Source organism: Caenorhabditis remanei, chromosome IV, assembly GCF_010183535.1.
Source record: "Caenorhabditis remanei strain PX506 chromosome IV, whole genome shotgun sequence".
Lineage (NCBI taxonomy): Eukaryota > Metazoa > Nematoda > Chromadorea > Rhabditida > Rhabditidae > Caenorhabditis > Caenorhabditis remanei.
This window is the reverse complement of record NC_071331.1, coordinates 14,595,606-14,615,158: the sequence shown is the minus strand read 5'-3', so window position 1 is coordinate 14,615,158 and position 19,553 is coordinate 14,595,606. Positions and strand designations below refer to the sequence as shown.

The window sequence follows — 19,553 nt, the reverse complement described above, 5'->3', positions numbered from 1 at the left end:
ATTTTGATTCAATTTTAAATGTTCATTCGAAAACTATACTTTTTTCAAAAAAGTTCAAAAAATTTCCAAAAAAATGTTTTGAAAAAATGTTTCAAAACGGGAAGAGATTTTTCCTGATTTTGGCCCGGCCCGTGACAAATCTGGTTTTTTTCATGTTTTTGAGCAGATTTTACAAAAATTTGTTATGCGAAAAATTTCGAGAACTACGGTATATTTCGAGTGAAATTCAAAGTTGTAATCAAAAACATGTGAAGACGCTGTTAAAAAAGACAACCATTGCACAATAGAAAAAGTGTTCTTCTCGATTTGTACGGTGTCGCGCCCGCTCGGGGAAAAAAGCAAAAAAAAATAATGATAAAAAACTACTATGTCCGTCAAATGTTATACATTCGTCGCAAACACCACCACGTAAATTTACGCTCCCAACAAATTTGAATTTTGATTCCTCGAAAAAAAAAATTCCTTATTATATTTTTCAATCTATCCGATCTCTCGAGTTTCTCATGTGCATGTATCACTCCCGTTTGTTTTCTTTCAAACTACAGATATATCTAATTTTGCATCTAGCGTACTGAAATTACACTTTTTCGGATAATTTTTTAATTAAAAACTATTGAATAGCTTGTGAAATATAGTTGTTCTTCTAAAAATATTTTAGATTAAAATTTACATTGCGATTGTCTGGGTTATAGGATATTCATTAATTTTTAGAAGAAAAACTAATGTTTACTTTAATTTAATATTTTAAAATTAAAGTCCCATTTAATTCGAAATTGATCTGGAGCTACATTTTAACGGATTACTGCTTTGAATCACAAGTTTTTACATTGAAAAGATGTAAAGTAAACGCGCTCAATTGCACCTTTCGATTCGAAAGCATTTTCCCTTTATTTTCGTTTCGAATCTTAAATATTACTACTTGAATTTTTCCAGAATATATTTTCTATAAACTTGCTCGGTAAAATGTCTGATGTAGATATGGAATCTGGTTCTGATGGCTCTGATATGGAGGATCTTGATGAATTAATCGAGAAAACTAAAAAGGAGGTTTGTTAACATTACTTTTTCGAATGATGTCGCTAATTTCTAATTGTAATAATTTTAGTTGTTAGAAAACGATCGTGATATTTGTTGCGCTAATCGATTGTTAACATTGTTGAGCAAAAATGGTGATTTCGAAGAACTCGCCGAAAAACGGAAGGAGTTTGTTAAGTGGGCACCCCTGACCCCATTGAATTGGATCAACTGGATCAAGTAAGAGCATTTTTATATAATTTTATTCATGTAATTCATATCATTTACAGAGATTTCCAGAACCAACAACCGGAGCCAAGTGTAGAGGACGTGGAAAAAATGTTCGAGGAAGCTATCTCTGATGAAAACTTCGTAGAGATTTGGGCCGAACGAGTGATGTACGCAAAAAAGTGTGCAGATGACGAAACCAAATCAGAAGACTACGCATTCTGTCGACAGGTTTGGAAACCTTTTACTTAAAATCCGTTACTTTATCAATTTCTTAAGGTCTGCGAAAAAGCTCTCACCGCAATTGGAAGTCGTTATGATTCAGGCGGCCACATCTGGCTGTTGTTCTTAAATTATGAAACGAATCATCTTGAAGGTATCGTTTTTATTTTTTTTATTTTTAAGTTTAGATTATACCTAAACCCTCATTCAATAAGAAAACTTTCTTCAGATTTCCTGGAATCACCCGACTTTCAAAGATTCGCCGATCAAGTAACCAATCTATTCCAACGTGCTCTGCGTTGTCCTACAGATCAATTGGAAGAAGTATTTTCTTTGGCTGAACAGTTCTGTTCTGAATTCAATCAAGGAGATCAACTTCCTGCGCTGAAAAAACAGTACGACGCGACAATGCGACAGAAAGAGCAATTGGCCAAGTTTCAGGAAATGATCGACAAAAAAGAGACTAAAAGACAAGGATTGAAACTTTTTTTTGAATTTGAGAAAAAGAGTGGAATGCCTACGAGAATACAGATGGCTCACGAAAGACTTGTTTCTGAGTTTTCCGACGATGAAGATGCATGGTGTGCCTATGGTGCATGGACTGAAAGCTTTCTTAAGTTGCCACAAGTATGTTATTCATAAAGTTTGAAGTTTTCAACACGAATTGAATGTTTCAGGTTTCCGTAGATGTATACAAACGTGCTCTTCGTCACTGTCCGTACAGTTATGTTCTTCATCAACAAGCTCTACTTGCTCTCGAACGAGCTCGTAAACCACATCAAGAAATCGATGAATTATGGGAACGGACGAAAAACACCGTGATAAAGTGAGTTATAGGAGCTGTTAGTGAGTTGACTTGTTCGTCCATAGTTCATATTTAAGCGCTGCTGAAGATGGTCGTGGTCTTTATCGAACGTATGCATTTCTTCTTCGCCGAAGAATTGCTCTGTCTGGTTCTTCTGATTACTCTCCAATGGCCGAAGTGTTTGATGAAGGAGCAGCAATTCTCAAGGAATGGTTTTCAATGGCTTGGGATCCAACTGGTGAATATCGTCAAATGCAGGCATATTTCTATGCTTCACTGATGAAAGATATGGAAAAGTGTCGCAAAATTTGGAATGACATTCTCGCGTCTGGATTCGGAAGATTTGCTGGGAAATGGTTGGAAGCTGTGCGCATCGAACGACAGTTTGGAGATAACGAGAACGCCAGAAAGTTCCTCAACAAAGCTCTGAACTCTGTATCAGATAACATCAATGAAATTTATTTGTATTACGTACAGTTTGAGAGAGAAGAAGGAACACTGGCTGAATTGGATACAGTTCTCGAAAAGGTGAATACTCAAGCGGCACATCGAGCCAGTCGACCTCAAAAGAAGTTACCTGAAAAGGCTGCAGCGCCTCAAAAAGATCATAAAGAAGCAGTTCAAAAAAGAAGTGCTGGAGGTGAACCTATTGTGAAGAAAGTTAAATCAGCAGATGGAGGTGAGTGGATGGAGATAATTGGTATTACCGTAAACTTTTTTTTAGGTTTCAAAGCACCTCATCCTCCGTCTATGGCCAAAAAACTACCCTCTCCATCGGGATCTACAACTGCCACGGCTCCATCAGGTTCTTTCTCGACTCCAAAAGCTGAACCTGGAACCGAAGATGCTCGAACTATTTTTGTGTCTAATCTTGATTTCACCACCACAGAAGATGATATTCGACAAGCTATTGAGGGTGTCTCTTCGATTCGTTTTGCTCGGAAAGCTCATACAGAGGAAACTCATCGTGGATTTGCTTACGTCGTCATGGAGAATGATGAGAAAGCGAAGAATGCGTTGCAGAAAGATAGAGTACCAGTGAAAGGTCGACCAATGTTTGTAAGTTATAGTGTTTAAAGAACAAATAAGTGACCGAAAAAATTTCAGATCTCAGCAAATGATCCTGAAAAGAGAGTTGGATTCAAATTTTCTACTGGTCTTGAAAAGTCAAAACTTTTCGTGCGCAATGTACATTTCCAAGCAACAGATGATGAAATTCTTGTGAGTTGACTGGCATACTTTCTCTATGAATTCATGTTTTCAGGCCTTGTTTTCAAAGTTCGGAACCGTTACAAGTGTCCGCCGGGTCACCCATCGTGACGGTAAACCAAAAGGTGTTGCATTTGTCGATTTCGAGTCTGAATCGAGTGCTCAAAAATGTGTCGCATCTGGTGACAAGTTGATCCTCCGTGAAAGAGAAATTGAAGTCGCTATATCAAATCCACCAAGCAAAAAGGAGAAACACGGAAAAGGAGGTTTCCCTAGCAAAAGAGAAGAGGCAAGAGAGGAGGATGGAGGACCACGTAAAGGACATGCAGCGAAACTTCAATTAGTTCCGAGAGCTCTTTGTGAGTTGAATAACATGTTCCGAAAATTTGACAAGTTTTTTCAGCCACCAAAACTCCTCAAATCACCGCTCGTCTTGATGCTATGGATGTTTCGGAAACTCCAGCTTCATCTTCATCTGGCACATCTTCCTCCTCTTCCACCCCATTGTCCAACGATCAGTTCCGTAAATTGTTTATGAGAAATTAGTGTCATATTCTTTTCTACATTATATCCTGGTTATCATCCTTACCCCATGGCTCTTTTCATGTATTGATTCCGGTTGTTTTCTAACTTTCCATCAATTGTGAGTTTGATCTGTTTTTTTATGACTTCTTTTGATAATTTGTTTCTTGTTTATCAAGACGTGTTTTAATAACTTAATGCTTCGGAATCTTTATTTTATAAAGCTTGGACAGTGATTGATTTTGTTTACTTTTGCATAAGAGACGGTTTTGCCCGTTTTCATATTTAAGAATATATATTTTGTTATCTTTTCCCCTCAATACCTAATTTTTAACTCAGATGTCTTCTTCTGATGAAAACTCGGATGCTTCAGCTCCAGGTACTCCAGTAAAGTCGTAAGTTATAGTGCTGCTTGAAAAAAAACCGAAATGTTTTTCTTTAGTGAAACACCATCGTCTCGTGGATCTTCTCCAGCTTCACCGCAGCAACAAGAAGTAACAAAGAGAAAGGCTATTCTCTCAGATTCTGATGATGATTCCGACACGCGGCCCGCACCACGGCAGTTATCAGATTCCTCGGATGACGATATGGTTCCACGAGATGGAGGAAAATCTGCAACAAGCGGTGGTGGAAATTTGTTCGGTGATGTATCGGGTTCATCAGATGACGATTCGGAAGGTGAAAACAAGCAGAAAAAGATCGAAACAAGAGCGATGCTCTCGGACTCTGATGCGGAGAGCCGTGGAAGCATGAACGATTTACAGGGAATCGTGATGGCAAATCCAGAAGAAATAGAGGACAAAGAAAAAGAACAGGTCCATGATACAGAGGTACGTTGGTTCTTGCAGAATTTATTATCCAGATTATCAAACTAAAATTTCAATAAACTTTTAGATGATCTCGGGTCGAATTTCGCTGGAATATGCCGAGGACCCACCGTTTTACGTTCGAATGCCAAACTTCTTATCGGTTGCCACTCACCCATTCGATCCACAACACTACGAAGAAGATGAAGATGATGATCAAGCAAAATTGGATGATGAAGGACGTACTCGGCTCAAACTGAGAGTAAGATTAGTCAACACTCTCAATGCTTTCAAATTCATCTTTTCAGGTCGAAAACACTTTAAGATGGAGAATCCGTAAAGATGCGGAAGGAAGAGATATCAGAGAAAGCAATGCAAAAATTGTCAAATGGGAGGATGGAACGTAAGCTATTCGGGAGATGGCACATCCTACCCGAATATCTGAACTATTTTCAGATCGTCACTGTATCTCGGAACTGAAATCTTCGACGTTACGTTGATGCCATTAAACGCGAACAATTTGCCACATCTTTACGTAACTCAACCCAATCTTATGGTATTTTAGTTATTTTCCTGTTCCAACGTTATAAAATGTCGATCTTTCAGTCAGCACAGTCAGTTCTCACTCATCGTATGAACTTCCGTCCACATTCAACTGATTCTCAAACACATAGAAAGGTGACACTCAATATGGCAGATCGCAGCAGAAAGAATGCACAAGTGAAAGTCATGGACGCTGTCGGACAAAATCCAGAAATCACAAGGAGAGAAAATGCTCGCAAAGAGGAGGAATCGCTTCGTGCTCACATTCGACGCACTCAAATGGTTAGAAACAATTTCAAAGTACGTCGACCAGTTTATGGAGGACAATATTCTGATGACGAGGATATGCCGACGTCGTCGAGAAAAGGAAAGAAGAAGGAGGCGCCAATTATAGGTAACTCAATTTTTCATTTATCTATCAAAGTTCTTTCATTTATTTATTAAATTTTCAGGTGCAAGCTCGGAGAGTGAAGATGAAGGAGATCATGTGAAGAAAAGCTCCGACAGTGATTCAGATGAAGAGTACCGCAAGCGTAAGCAACAACAAAAGAAACAAATTATCTCCAGTGACGAGGAATCAGATTAAATTATTCCAGTTCATGTTTTTGATCTTTGACTTTCAAAAAACTCATCTCAAATTTGTCTATCCTATTTATTTTCTTCAATTTCAAAAACTCGTTCATTTTCTGTTTCAATAAAGTCTTCTAATTTTCTGTTCTAACAGTATGTTTGGAAGGCTTCTGCAAGAAATAAGACGACATTTTTGAACATTTTATTTTTAGTTACAATGGGTTAACAGGAAGTTTAACAATAAACTATTGTTTCACTTCTTTCCAGAATTGGCTCCAGCTCTTGCCAAAGAATGAGCTTGGGAATTTCCTTGATGTCCCGAATGTCCTTTGACATGGTGAGCACTCACGGAGACATTCGACTTCATTGAATTGATCGATTGCATCAAGTCACGATTGGCAGCTGGAGCTCTGAATAATCAAATGATTAGTTATTACAGAATGATTCGAATTGTACCTCTGGAACTGAGCAGAGTTGTTGATCGCATCTCGGACGTAGTGAGAATCCGAGTGAATGTTCACTCCAGAATATCCTTGACTTGAAGCCTGAAATTTAAAAAATGATGTTGCTCAATTGATGCAGATGGTCTCTTTCTACCGTTTTGATGGCCTGTTGAGCAGCACGAAGCTCGGCACGATTGCTGTCTTGATGTCCGGATACGGTGCCACTGCGGTTGTTGGCATGGCCTGAAATGTTTTCGTTTCTCAATATCTTTCTGTAATCAAAAAAACAAACCTTGTCCCCAGTAGACTCCATAACCGGCTTGAGCATTGGCAGTTCCTTGGTTTCTGCACGAGCCATCAGTGTAGACATTCGGATTTGGAGTTTGTCCAGATATTGAAGATAATTCAGATGAGAAAAATCGGCTGAATGTGAAGAAATGAAGCGAAAAAAGGCCTTATATAGATGGTTAGATACGCAGGGTCTATAATCTGAGCAATGTCATACTGTAGACTGAGCAATGTCTTACTGTAATCTGAGCAATCCTTTCATGTGTTGTTCTGTTTGTTACACGTCGTCCAATCGGCTTAAAAGAGGCGGGAGGAATACAGAATTTTCCAAAAACAATTGCTCACTTTAAAATGTTCTTTCTCAAATCTGAATATTTTTGCACTTTCATTGGTCTTTTGGGGAAAATTTTGTGTATCAGTCTGTTTGAAGTTTGGTGTAAAAATATTGCATTCATTCAATAAATCATTAATAAGTATAGAGGAGGTAATAAAAAGGAAAACATGAATTGGTATTTCGGAAAAAGGGATAAACTAGAAGCTGTTGAAGGTTTACAATACTTGTTCACTACACACAACAATAGAGAGGAAGACGGAAAATTAAGGAGATTCAGAAGACATTCTTCAAAGCTTTGGAGCAACCCATTTGTAGGTTCCAGTGAAGAGGAAACCGTATTTCTGCATCAAATCGTCACCTTCTGTTGGGCCACGACTGAAAACAAGATGAATACATTGATTAGAACTGAATAACTAGTAACTTACCTTCCAAACTTGTACTGAACAGGTTGAATCTTCTTCTTCTCAAGTTCTTCAAGAACTGGAGTGAGGATACGCCACGCGTACTCCAACTCATCAGTTCGTACGAAATTGATCTGAGATCCCATGAAAACTTCGAGGAAGAGACGCTCATACGCATCCGGAAGGCGAACTTCCTTGTATCTGAACATTGATAGTATAGAGACTTTAGAATCTACTGAAAGCGAACCTGTTGTGATAAGTCAAATCGAGTTCAGTCTCCTCAACTCCGAAGCCCATTCCAGGTTTTTTGGTCATCAGTTTCATGTAAACTGCCTCATTTGGTTGCACTCTCATTACCAATTCAGATCTTTTTAGTTCTCCAGATGGATAAATATCTCCACTGACTTCCTTAAATTGTATACGAACTTCAGCTTTCTTTTCGTTGAGTGCTGAAAAAGGAAAATTCGTTGAAAAATTCGTGTAGTCTTTTTCACCTTTTCCGCATCTTAAAAAGAATGGAACTCCTTCCCATCGTTCGTTGTTAATGTGAACAACAGCGAGAGCATATGTTGGAGTAGTTGAATCAGCTGGAACTGATTTGTCATCTTTATATCCTTGGGATGCTTCTGGATCTGAAACATTTGACATTACAGATTGAATAAATTTAAATGGTTTCCAAACGCACGATCAAATTCTGGATTGGCAACGTATTGACCAACAACTATATCCTTCAATTCAACAACTTTCGCTGCTTTCAATACTTTGACCTTCTCATCACGAATGTCTTCAGCATTCAAACTGGCTGGTTTCTCCATTGCCACAAGAGTTAAAATCTGCATTAAATGGTTTTGCATTACATCACGAATAATTCCAGCCGTATCGAAATATCCAGCACGACCACCTGTTCCAAAGTCTTCTTTAAATGAGATCATGACAGAGGCGATATGATCACGGTTCCACGAAGGAGCAAGAATACGATTTCCGAATCTGAAGACTTGTTTGAATGACTATCGAAAAGTGAGAAACGAACCTCATAACCATCAAATTCTGAACCATTTCCTTTCCAAGATAATGATCAATACGATAAATTTGATCTTCCTTGAACAAATTTGCGAGATGAGTAGACAGCTCACACGAGGATTTCAAATCATGTCCAAATGGTTTCTCGATAATAACACGTGTCCAGGAATCACCGTTATCCATACAATTTTTCTTCAATTCAGTAGAGACAACATTGAAAACCGATGGTGGGAGAGCGAGATAGTAGAGACGATTGACAGCTTCTGAAAATCGGAAAACTTTGTGATAATAATTTTCTGAAAACTCACGATCATGGCTCTCTTTCTGGAAATCGGCAATTGAAGATTGAAGCTTTTGGAAACCGTCCGATGTGTCGTATTGCCCCTGAAAACCGAATGTTTTTAAAATAGAAGAAATCAATATAGTTAATTTACCTGAACATAGGAACATTTCTTGATGAAATCATCAAATGCACACCTCTCCGATTCACGAACTTTACAGAACTTTTCGAAAGATTCACGAAGACGGCATACTATCAAATCTGAGCGTGCATATCCAACGAACTTAATGTTGACTGGAAGCAGATTATCACGGAACAGCCACCAAAGTGTTGGGTATATCTTCTTTTTGGCAAGATCTCCCTATAAAGCAAGGATAAATAAGATATAATGCATAATAGAAACCTTACAGAAGCTCCGAATACAACAAAAACGTATGGTGTTTCAAACTTGAGTTCCCGTTGCATCGACTCTCGAAGACACTCAACGAGATCCTTGGAGAGTGGATCCGACACAGAATGACGTTTGCATTTGTCAGCCATTTCTGAAAATTGATGTTTAGATTTTCGAAAAACAGGTTGTTGAAAAATAACATTGCATGTACCGGAGAGCAATATTCAAATCTTAGTGGAGGCGAGCTGGTATAACTCGAAAAGTTGGAGAGAAATGGGATGAACAATCTCGCGAGAATGATGTTTTATTCACAGAAAACCCATAAGTCAAAAAAACTCTGAATTGATAATGTAACTGTTGATTACCCAACCACATTCAAACAAACAAATTACTCAATGAACATTCAAAAAGAAAACATTTGCAAACTAGTTGGTTTAGTTGATTCGCCACACAAAAACTGATAATTGAGTTAGAAAAAACTGGCAGTAGATTCCACTTTTCCTCCTCTCCTGAGGTTGTAGTCTACAAAAAAAGTAACGTAGGAGGCGACCCTATAAATCGGTCAATTTTTTCACTAGTATTTGGAGGTTGAGAGAAACAAACGAACGAGAGAGGCGAGGGGGTCTTGACAAACATGAAAATATTTACTGAAATCTTTTCTGGTCGCAGGAAAAATGATGACTGAAAAGAGATGTGTATAGAGTGTAACCATGACAAATAGTGTTCTCTGACTTGAAAATTAAATAGGAAAAAACTTTTTTGAGAACAAAAGGTGCTGGTTGAGTAACATGATTCTGGAGAAAACTTTGTAACTCTATATTTAATCTACGATCTTTGCTCTCTAAGCGACCAACAAGCGGGATGGAAGTATTCGAAAAACATTATCAACAAATCAAGCGAAGGATGTTCTTTAGAAAACAAAATAGGCATCTCAAAATAGGAAGGAGTATCTAAATGAAGCAGATTCATTGATCATTCAACCGAAGAGGCTTATCAGTTTACTCGGAAAACGTGTCTACAATTACACTATAAACTGAGAAGCAAAGAACAATTTATCTTCGTTGCACCACAATAACAGCCGATAATTTCTAGAAAACTTATTATATGCTCCATATAAGTTTCATCAGACAGAGCACACGAATGGCCACATTTATTTGTGTCCTCTCAGAATTTTTTGTAGGTGGAAAGTGCAAACAAAAAAGATGAAAGAAAGAGAAAATGATGACAAATTGACGGAGAATCTCGAGAAAAAAAATAGGAAAAGGTGAGAAATGAAAGGACAGATAAATTTAACTGACAGAAGGGCAGTCGGAGAAAAAGAAGACGGGACGGAAAAATTGCCAATTTGAGAAACGACAGTATGTTAGTGGTCTACATGTTTCAACAAGGATTAAATAACTAGTCAACGATCGAGAATAGCAGAATTTTAGGCATTTGCGTTGATAGATTCTCAGGCCAAGCGATAAGAAAAAAACTACAGCATATTTAGTCCGTAGATAAGATTGTCTGGATGAAAAACAATATGAAATCAGTTGCTGAGGCGGTTCTTTCTCAAATAGAAATCAAGCTAGAAAGGTGAAAAACTGACCGAACACTCAATATTTCTTATTTCCAAAATGATTTTCTTTCTCCCGTTTTTATTTGTGATTGGGATCTGGGGTGACACATTAGCGGGTGGTGCCATTCGTGATAAGGAAAAGCAAAAGAAAAATGTCATCAGCAAAATATGAAAAGAAGTGAACAGTGAACACATTTCACAACTTGAAAAATAAACTTTATATGATTGGTTTTTATAGGCAAAAGCTTTCAAATTTCAGAATCAGGAAAAATTCAAACAAAATACAAAGCATTGATATATCTCATTCATCGGCATCGAGGTTGATTTGGTCGCCGAATTTTCCATACAAAACTTTTTTGATTCGCTCCATTTCGGCGGTGATTGTGTTCAACTCGGTCGTTTTTTGAGCCAAAACTTTCTCAGCGGTGGCCTTCTTTCCTTCCAAATGTTCGTTCAAACTGTCCTGAAAACATAACTTTGAAAATTCATCAGACAGAAATCTATAGACTTATGAATGCTATAAGTAGATATCATTATCTTTTTATTTTTCATAGAACGCAGTAGTTTTATTATTAATAATAATATTATTTAAACAGTTTTAGATTTTTATTTTGGAAACCTGGAATTTCTTTCCGAATTATAGACCAATTTTGGCAATTTAAAAACGAACATAGGGAAGGAAATTGTGTGGCTTCATGTTAGCATATAATCTAGTTTCGTTCTTTTTTTTTAGTGTTGTTTTAATTTCAATCTTACCCCATTAAAGTGAACAAAACAGCTTCCAATACGGCAAGGAATCGATGCTGAGTCTTCATCGTCGAGCAACAAAATTTCGTCACTGGCCTCATTGATGTTTTCCACTAATGTTTTTGCTTCTTTCAATTCAGCCTGTAATCAATTATGAAAATAATACTGAATGAAAATAAGATCTTACTTTCAATTGATTTTGCTGCTGGTAGGAGCGAGCGAACTTATTGAGGAGAGCTTGATCTTCAGCAGAAACCTTGGTGTGCTCCGACATTCTGAGAAAAATAGAAATTATATACTGATTTAAAAAAAAAAACACCCGAAGCAAAAAAGGAAAATCTGTGTGAAGCATGAAGATTCTCGAAAAATATTTTTTGAAACAAAAAAGTTAGGTCAGCGTCTGCGGAAACTAGTCCCTCGCTCGTGTTGTCTTCGCGAACAACTCCCTCCACGCGTTGTCTTTCCTTTTTCGCAATAGTTCTGATAATCCGTTGGCTCATTTCTTTATTGTTTTCAGCCGAAATCACTATGACAACTGCTACTCTTACAGAGCTCCCAACTCTTTTTCAAAAATGTAAGTACATTTGAGTTATTTAAAAAGTAGGACAACGCATATAAATACTTTTTTCTAGTCCAGGTCGCGAAGAACGTGTTGGATCGCATAAGTATCTGGAATGGCGATATCACCAAGCTTGCTGTTGATGCAATTGTCAATGCTGCGAATGGTCGATTGGCCGGAGGTTAACGTGAAAACTAGTCAAAGTAGAACGGATCTATTTGCAGGTGGTGGAGTTGATGGAGCAATCCATGCTGCTGCAGGAAGAAGCGAGTTGCAAGCCGAGTGTCGCCAATACAATGGTTGTGCTGTTGGAGATGCTGTGATCACTTCAGGTTGCAAGATCAAGCACATCAAAAGTATACATCTCACTTTATATGTTTTTATTTTCGAACTTTCAGAAATCATACACACCGTCGGTCCACAGGTTTACGGAAGTGTAACAGATGAAAAACGCGACAACCTCATCGCTTGTTACAGAACATCACTGGATATCGCGATTGAAAATGGAATGAAAAGTGTGGTCGGTGCCATTTCAGAGAAACAATTATTAAATAGTTTGATTTCTCAGGCGTTCTGTTGTATCTCGACAGGAGTCTACGGGTATCCAAATGAAGATGCTGCTAAAACAGTCACCCAGTTCTTGACTGAATTTCTCGAGAAGGACGACAAGTTGGAGCGTATCGTGTTGGTCACTTTCCTTGACATCGACAATCAATATTACAATAATTATTTCTCCAAATACGCAGCCTCGAAGACTGATTAAACTTTTCGAGAGCAGTTGATTGTGATTTAAATCCGTTCTTTAAAATTGCACATATGACACCGATGATCTTTTTCAATCTTTTATATTTACATTATTTCCGGTTCAAATTTGTTCATAAACATGTCAAATATCGCTCCGTATCGCTCGTTTTTGATTCCATTCGCTCTTTCCGATTTCGGTTTAGAAATATCTTTTGGTTTATTTTATTTCAATAACAGAATATCTGATTGATTTCAGGTCTCATGCGGTCAGCGATCGGTGTGCCGATTATTGTGGCTTTCCTGTTTTTTGTGCAAGGATGCGAATCAGTTGGCTTCGCTCCTGAGTTGTACTGTGGATTGGAGAACTGTTATGATGGTAATTTAGTTTTAAATTAAAAAGCTGTATCTGCAATCGTCTTGCAGTTCTTCAAATCCAAAGGGAAGAATTTGACAAACAGAAACTAGCAAAGGCTTATCGAGCACTCGCAAGACAATACCATCCGGATAGAGTTAAGAATAAGGTATTTACGGTGAAATAAAAATAGTGCACTCAGATGGAAATTACTTTAGGAGGAAAAAATTCTCGCTGAAGAACGTTTTCGCGTTATTGCAACTGCATACGAAACATTAAAGGATGAAGAAGCAAAAACTACTTATGACTATTATCTTGATCATCCCGACCAACGGTAGGAATAGTACGGTAGTTCAATTTAAAGTTAATTTCTAGATTCTATAACTACTACCAGTACTACCGTCTCCGAGTTGCACCCAAAGTAGACGTCCGGATTGTTATTGTTGGAACGATTCTCGTCATTTCACTTTTCCAATTTCTTTCTGCGAAACACAAATTCTCAGAAGCCATTGAATATGCTACGGGTGTTGGAAAATTCCGTAACATGGCAATCAAAGACGGAATCGACAGAGGAGTAAGAGTTTTATATCCTCTTTCTTATGATTATTTATATTTCTAGCTTCTCGAAATGGATAAAAACGGAAAGCTAAAGAAGATCAAAGGAGTGGACAATGATTCCGTTATCAAACAAATCATAATTGAAAATCTTGATGTGACGTAGGTTTCTTTTGTTTTACCGTTGTTCACTTTCGTAGTTACAGGGGCGGGTATAAGAAGGAATCAGTCTACGATACTCTTGCATGGCACACCATCATTTTTCCACTCACTATCTTCCGCTATTTGAAATGGACGGCTCAGTGGTACTGGAGATTTTCTGTAAAGAAAGAAGAATTAGACGAAGAAGCAAAATTTTATCTCATCCGAAAATATCTTGGAGTATCGCAACTAGAATTTGATCAGGTTGGAAAGATTCATGAGATGAATGTTGTTAGTTTTAAATTTTATATTTCAGCGTTTCACTGACGTCAATATTGACGATCTATTCGAAAAAGAATGCTGGATCAAAGCTAACTGTGAGAAATGGAAAGCTGAAAAGGAAGCCGCGGAACAAGAAAAAATGGCTCAATCAGGTCGGTACAAGAGATACAAAAGATATATGAAGAATGCTGGAACTATTTCGTTCGTCGACGAAGAGTGAATAGTTGTTTTCCCCTGAATTACTTATTGCACCCATACTCGTACAAGTATATTTATTTTCATCAATTAATCATTTATGAGCATTTTTACCAAATTTCACAACATTTCATATTTATTTTCTGTTCTCAACTATCCGGGTTATCGAGCATAATCTTCTTTTTAGTTGTTTGTTCCCAATTTTGATGGTGGGTTATAATTTATTTATTTGATAAAATCATAGTTGTTGTAAAGTTTTGAGACAGGACAAACCCGGCGCAAAAATCCAAATACAAATAATTCAGCTGTTCAATAATTTAAGATTGAAAGGAAACGGGAATTTTTAGATTAAACACAGAGCAGGAAGTTAAAAAGAGACATGAAAGAAGATCGAGATTCAAAAAGAGTTTAATGATAGGCGTTGGCGCGTTTTTCAAATATCATTTTGACACGACGTTCCTCTAGTGACAGGGAATGATCATCAGGATGAACAATTCGAGTTCGTGACCCTAGTTTTGATGCAACTGCCGCAGCGGCAGCAACTGATGCTGATGGTGGGCCAGAGCCGGTAGAGTTTGACTGAAATATTGAATGTATAAAACTTGAATTTCAATTTTATTCGTTCGCCCATTAGGTTTCCATACAGCTATTATATCTTCCTCACCTCTGGTTCTGTTTTGACAGGATCGAACCGGCTTCCCCCCGATGGTCCACTCCGATCTCCTTCTCTGAAACTGTCTTCGTATCCCCCTTGATGATACTCATCTGTTCCTCGGTAGTCTTGTGTTTCTGAACAGTTCATAACTAACGCATGAAACGATATAAACGAAACAACATACCCCGTTCATCTTCATACGGAGGAGTTTTTGGAACTCCTCGTCCGGGAGCTGCCCATCTATCTCCATCTGGTTGATCGAATCGACTTCTTTGTTGAGGTCCTCCTGGCATCGCTGGTCCACCTGGATGTCCACCCATAGACATTCGTGGTGGAGGATATGCTCCAGGCATTCCAGGAGGAGGCATGTATACTCCTGGCGCAGGAGCTTGGTGATAACCACGTGGTGGTGGGTATGCTCCAGGCATTCCTGGTGGCGGCGGCATCATCCCAGGTGGCATTGGAGGCATTCCATAACCCATTTGCGGTGGTGGCGGTCCTGAAAATTATAATGTTGAAAAATTTAGAATTGTTTTTGAAAAGTAAACTATACCAGAAGGCATTGGAGGCATTCCTGGAAACGGAAAATGTTGCGGAAAAGGCATCGGAGCTGGCATTGGCGCTGGTCCTGAATCCATTCTCGACCGTTTCTCGTCTGGCTCTTCATCTGCAGCTCCCCGATATGCACCTGCCGGTATTCCTTGCATTCCATAAATCTCTACATGAATATTGTCTCGACCATGAACCGCCGCAGGAATTTTGTCTATCGTTTCCTTGTGAACCTGAGATGATTTTTTCAAAATTAAAACTCCGAATAACTACTTCACTTACTTGCATACAGTGTATAGATAAACCAGGTCCGCTGAATAATTTTTTATGACAAATGTGGCATTTGAAGTGCTTTGCTTTTTGGTGTTGAATAAGAATTTTTTCATCGTCAAACTCTCGGTTGCAATACCTGGAAAATATATGATTTTTTTAAAGAAGCATTCTAAATAACAGCTTACCAACACCACGGTTTGTCGACCTTCTTCTTCTTTCTGCCCATTTTCTGATATGTTCGATATTTGTTAGCTGAAACTATACATACAAAATGTAATCAATAATGTGAATATGAAAACTGATTCTGATACTAGTATTCAATTTTCATGAACGTCAATTAAACGACGTTCATGAATCTCTGAATTGTGCAACACGAAAACGAACGTCAACGGAGAAAAATTCAATTTTTCAAGGCCGCATAGAAAACTGGGCGGGGCATCCACGCAAGACCGCCGCGCAGTTTTCTACAACCTTTCTCTGCTGTTAACTAAGCTCTAAATAAAGACAATTATCGAATTATAATGACAATTATCTTTTGTGATAATATAAATCAGTTCTCATTGAAACGTATTCTTCATCATGAACTCGTTAATTTTGTAACCAATTATAAGACAACTGCGAAAATCAATTTATTATATTCATATCTCAATGTGTAAACTTATCCAAGCTACGAAAATGTATGATACAAGAACGATAGTAATTGCAAAAAACATGTAAATGAACCTATGTAGCTACGAATATCTTTTAAATGCAATAGAACCTTTAGGGTGGAATAATTGAAGGGGGACAATATGTGAAAAATTGGGATATTTTCGGGCAAAAAATCTTGGTTAGTTCCGTTATTAGGGAAAATTTCAGACTCTCACGTCATACTTTTTGATAATTAGGAGAAATCTTAATTATTCTTCGTCTTCTCGTCGGCCATGCTTTCATCGAGTGCTTTTTGGATATTCTTGAAAGCATCTTTTCCCAAATAATCTGGATGTCCAGCTTCCCACGCGACACGTTGCATCTCGGAATCGTCGCTTGGTTTCGGTGGAGAAACCGAACCAGATTTTTGCTCCTTTTTCGAGGAAGAAAACTGCTGCTGACTGAACTTATGCCACTGATGGTAGTGATCGCTCTTATGGATTCCAATGTCGCTTGTGTTCAAGCTCCATGGTTTTTGAGCTCCGATGAAATGCACGATTTTCGTTTCACCTCCGTATTTTCGATAAGCAGCCGCATACGAGTAGAATTCGCCACCGGTCATGTTGTAAATAAATGGCAATCGATGAGGAGAGGGAAGATCTCGCCAGTTAGAGAAGAATTCATTCAGAAGTCCCTGGTCTCCACCATCGAATGAACCACTAGATGTGGCAAGAGCGATAAGTGCGCCTGAAAAATAAAAGAAAGATCATTCAGACAATATCTTCGTGTATTACTTACGGTAGATAACCAGCGACGGCGAGAAGACGAAAACTCCAGAGTTAAACATGTCCGGCCATCCAATATCTGCAGCTGCCGAAAAATCGGGGCGTTCGAAAAGCTCATCGGCATTTCGGATGACCATTGTATCAGCATCTAAAAAGACAGCTTTTGAATACTGAGTGAGACGCCAACAGTGGAGCTTCGTGAAGGTGACTCCGAGATCTGGACGACCGATCAGTGCGAGATTTTCCTAAATAATGAACTTTTATTTTGAAACATCAATAAATTTACCGAGTCATTGCTGTTGAAAATGTCAACGACCGTCACTTCATCGAATTTTTCTTCAAGCTCCCGACGAACACCGGATGAAACCTGAATTGAATATTTAGTGAACCTTCTTAAATGTGAAAATATAACATACCTCGTTAGTGATCAGACAATGAATTCGACGGTTCGTTCCCGATGAGTGAAGCGAGTTGAGGAGAGTGATTGCACCCTGAGCATACCGGTCGTTGGTTGCCAGTGTGATCCATGCTTCGGTCATCTTGCCTGTAGACGAGAAAAATCGGTCTAAAGAGTTACCGCGTTGTGAAAAACAAAAGCAATGATAAATAAGAGAAAATGAGTATCGGACCATGATAAAGTCAGAAAAATACAGAAAATCGAACAAAAAGTGAACGAGCAAGACACAAGAACAAACAGAAAAGAAAGAGAAAACGCAAACATTCCCGCCTGCGCCAAATTTCAAAATATAAATTGAACCATCAGAAAAGACGCGTACATGCAGATTTCAACATCTACAGTAGCCATTACTGTAAATACTCTGGAAGTTCTGAATAGAAAACCTCTGAATAAATTAATAGATATTGATATTCCTTATATTCCACAATGTCGCTTTGGAAAAAATTAACAATGTGAACTTGTGAAATGATGAAATTCTTCGATGTTCTTTTTAAAGTTTCTGAAAATGCAACTCTGTATATTCTAAATTCTCTTCTCCGTGTCCGTTTCCTTTGTATTGTGATGTTACCGTAAACCGTAGAACTAAATCTCAGCATCCATTTTCCACACACTCGAATGTTTTTTTCCCAGCAGTCACTTCGCTTCTCCTTCTTTCTTTTTCTTTTTTTGTTCTCATCGTACCCTTCAATTTTGCTGCCACCTCGCATATAAATCTGTCCTTTTTGTCCGAAACGCCCATCATCATCGTTCATCTGGCCCCTTCTTCTTCCGTCCTTTCGTTCACCCGTTCACGAGCACATTATCCTTCCGAATAGTGGGCGGAGTCAGTCGATTCGGCGCCCTTCTCTCATCCACCTGTTTCTCTGCGTCTCCTGCTTATTACAATCTCTAACTGGCGCCAATAAAAGGGACCGAACGTTGAGGATGGGCCGTTCAGTTGTAGGTTCCGTTCCCCTTTACTGCTTCAATGATTACGTCTGTTATTCTATTCCCTTGATTCATAGATGACATCGTCCTGAAAACGAAGCGAAACTAACACCAGAAGATAAGATTTCGAATCGTTTATCAGGATGATGTCATTATTGAAACATTTCTTTTTGGTAAGGTTTTTCATACTGGATCAGAGAATAAATATTGGAGTGTGAATGAGCAACGTGTCAATCTAGTTGGCTTCAGTTCCCAAACGTTTCACATATGTTGATTGAGTCTTGAGGCTGGAATTACTCTAGAGAAAAAAAAACATTGAGATTGAATACCCAAGCGGCAATTTCTGGCTATACAAATTACAAACAGCATGCGATTCGTAGTTAGTATACATACGAAATACATTATCTCGGGTTTCTGACTCTAAAATGGATATTAGTTTTCCAAGAAATTGGAAAGTTTTTTTCAGATAAAAGGGAGATGTATGTGCTCAATTGAAATATTCAGAGAACTCGGGGATCTTGATTATTTAAATGACTTAAAATAAAAGGACTTAAAACGTCTTCTGACCTTCATTCTAACCTGGTAACTGAATGATTCCAAGCACTCATTATCTTTTCAAATTCTTACAGAAAGTTAAAGTAAAAACAAGAAAAACTACAAGACCACTGACCACTTTCCCAGGTCATTTGGAAACCATTAAATGAAATTTCTTCCACTTTTTCTGTGTCACCAAGAATTTGTGTGACTGCGGAACATGTGGAATCTATTATCTCATTCAAATTCACAAAATACATTCCTTTTGATTCTCATTCACCCAATACAACCTGGTTTGTCGTATAGTATTCTTCAATATCACAGGTTTAGAATGACGTGGCACCGGACGACGAACATAAATGAGATTATGAGTCAGAATAGAAGAAAATGGCACACAGATTGTATTGAATAGAAGGAAATGTTTATATTCGTAAAGTATTGAGTTGGGCTCATGATGACGTGGCACACAACTACAGTACTCCCGGGTGGTTTGGTTTGAAACCATTGTGGGGAAAGAGAAGTTGTCCTCACAAG

At 38.2% G+C, this 19,553-nt stretch overlaps 10 protein-coding genes across 10 annotated transcripts; 4 read left to right on the top strand and 6 right to left on the bottom strand.

Annotated features, from left to right (window-relative positions):
* Positions 1-963: 963 nt before the first annotated feature.
* Positions 964-4,024, top strand: GCK72_014103 (uncharacterized protein; the record flags this gene model as incomplete). Its single annotated transcript, XM_053730142.1, has 11 exons — positions 964-1,047; positions 1,106-1,254; positions 1,305-1,473; positions 1,522-1,618; positions 1,694-2,091; positions 2,142-2,290; positions 2,347-2,948; positions 2,994-3,328; positions 3,377-3,490; positions 3,534-3,837; positions 3,882-4,024. 11 exons carry the CDS (start codon positions 964-966, stop codon positions 4,022-4,024), a joined length of 2,544 nt encoding a protein of 847 aa, XP_053584914.1.
* A 315-nt stretch (positions 4,025-4,339) lies between these two features.
* On the top strand, positions 4,340-5,935 carry GCK72_014102 (uncharacterized protein; the record flags this gene model as incomplete). Its single annotated transcript, XM_003107946.1, has 7 exons — positions 4,340-4,395; positions 4,443-4,830; positions 4,895-5,068; positions 5,115-5,209; positions 5,263-5,362; positions 5,413-5,743; positions 5,802-5,935. The coding sequence occupies 7 exons, from the start codon at positions 4,340-4,342 to the stop codon at positions 5,933-5,935; spliced, it is 1,278 nt and encodes a 425-aa protein (XP_003107994.1).
* Positions 5,936-6,172: 237 nt separating this feature from the next.
* Positions 6,173-6,912, bottom strand: GCK72_014101 (uncharacterized protein; the record flags this gene model as incomplete). The annotated part of the gene is made up of 5 exons (XM_003107837.2): positions 6,173-6,329; positions 6,376-6,464; positions 6,517-6,605; positions 6,655-6,785; positions 6,890-6,912. The coding sequence occupies 5 exons, from the start codon at positions 6,910-6,912 to the stop codon at positions 6,173-6,175; spliced, it is 489 nt and encodes a 162-aa protein (XP_003107885.2).
* A 359-nt stretch (positions 6,913-7,271) lies between these two features.
* On the bottom strand, positions 7,272-9,225 carry GCK72_014100 (uncharacterized protein; the record flags this gene model as incomplete). The annotated part of the gene is made up of 9 exons (XM_053730141.1): positions 7,272-7,359; positions 7,410-7,586; positions 7,633-7,834; positions 7,880-8,017; positions 8,071-8,372; positions 8,416-8,668; positions 8,714-8,789; positions 8,840-9,046; positions 9,094-9,225. The coding sequence occupies 9 exons, from the start codon at positions 9,223-9,225 to the stop codon at positions 7,272-7,274; spliced, it is 1,575 nt and encodes a 524-aa protein (XP_053584913.1).
* A 1,710-nt stretch (positions 9,226-10,935) lies between these two features.
* GCK72_014099 (uncharacterized protein) lies at positions 10,936-11,655 on the bottom strand (the record flags this gene model as incomplete). The annotated part of the gene is made up of 3 exons (XM_003107652.2): positions 10,936-11,097; positions 11,391-11,522; positions 11,569-11,655. 3 exons carry the CDS (start codon positions 11,653-11,655, stop codon positions 10,936-10,938), a joined length of 381 nt encoding a protein of 126 aa, XP_003107700.2.
* Positions 11,656-11,909: 254 nt separating this feature from the next.
* GCK72_014097 (uncharacterized protein) lies at positions 11,910-12,703 on the top strand (the record flags this gene model as incomplete). Its single annotated transcript, XM_053730139.1, has 5 exons — positions 11,910-11,955; positions 12,014-12,121; positions 12,165-12,296; positions 12,339-12,460; positions 12,509-12,703. The coding sequence occupies 5 exons, from the start codon at positions 11,910-11,912 to the stop codon at positions 12,701-12,703; spliced, it is 603 nt and encodes a 200-aa protein (XP_053584911.1).
* GCK72_014098 (uncharacterized protein) lies at positions 12,139-12,345 on the bottom strand (the record flags this gene model as incomplete). Its single annotated transcript, XM_053730140.1, has 1 exon — positions 12,139-12,345. One exon carries the CDS (start codon positions 12,343-12,345, stop codon positions 12,139-12,141), a length of 207 nt encoding a protein of 68 aa, XP_053584912.1.
* A 242-nt stretch (positions 12,704-12,945) lies between the features above and the next one.
* On the top strand, positions 12,946-14,234 carry GCK72_014096 (uncharacterized protein; the record flags this gene model as incomplete). The annotated part of the gene is made up of 6 exons (XM_053730138.1): positions 12,946-13,060; positions 13,108-13,205; positions 13,431-13,610; positions 13,656-13,753; positions 13,798-13,996; positions 14,049-14,234. The coding sequence occupies 6 exons, from the start codon at positions 12,946-12,948 to the stop codon at positions 14,232-14,234; spliced, it is 876 nt and encodes a 291-aa protein (XP_053584910.1).
* Positions 14,235-14,617: 383 nt separating this feature from the next.
* On the bottom strand, positions 14,618-15,912 carry GCK72_014095 (uncharacterized protein; the record flags this gene model as incomplete). Its single annotated transcript, XM_003107759.2, has 6 exons — positions 14,618-14,788; positions 14,874-14,998; positions 15,049-15,363; positions 15,418-15,646; positions 15,696-15,822; positions 15,872-15,912. The coding sequence occupies 6 exons, from the start codon at positions 15,910-15,912 to the stop codon at positions 14,618-14,620; spliced, it is 1,008 nt and encodes a 335-aa protein (XP_003107807.2).
* A 669-nt stretch (positions 15,913-16,581) lies between these two features.
* Positions 16,582-17,640, bottom strand: GCK72_014094 (uncharacterized protein; the record flags this gene model as incomplete). Its single annotated transcript, XM_053730137.1, has 3 exons — positions 16,582-17,063; positions 17,115-17,346; positions 17,518-17,640. 3 exons carry the CDS (start codon positions 17,638-17,640, stop codon positions 16,582-16,584), a joined length of 837 nt encoding a protein of 278 aa, XP_053584909.1.
* Positions 17,641-19,553: the final 1,913 nt, after the last annotated feature.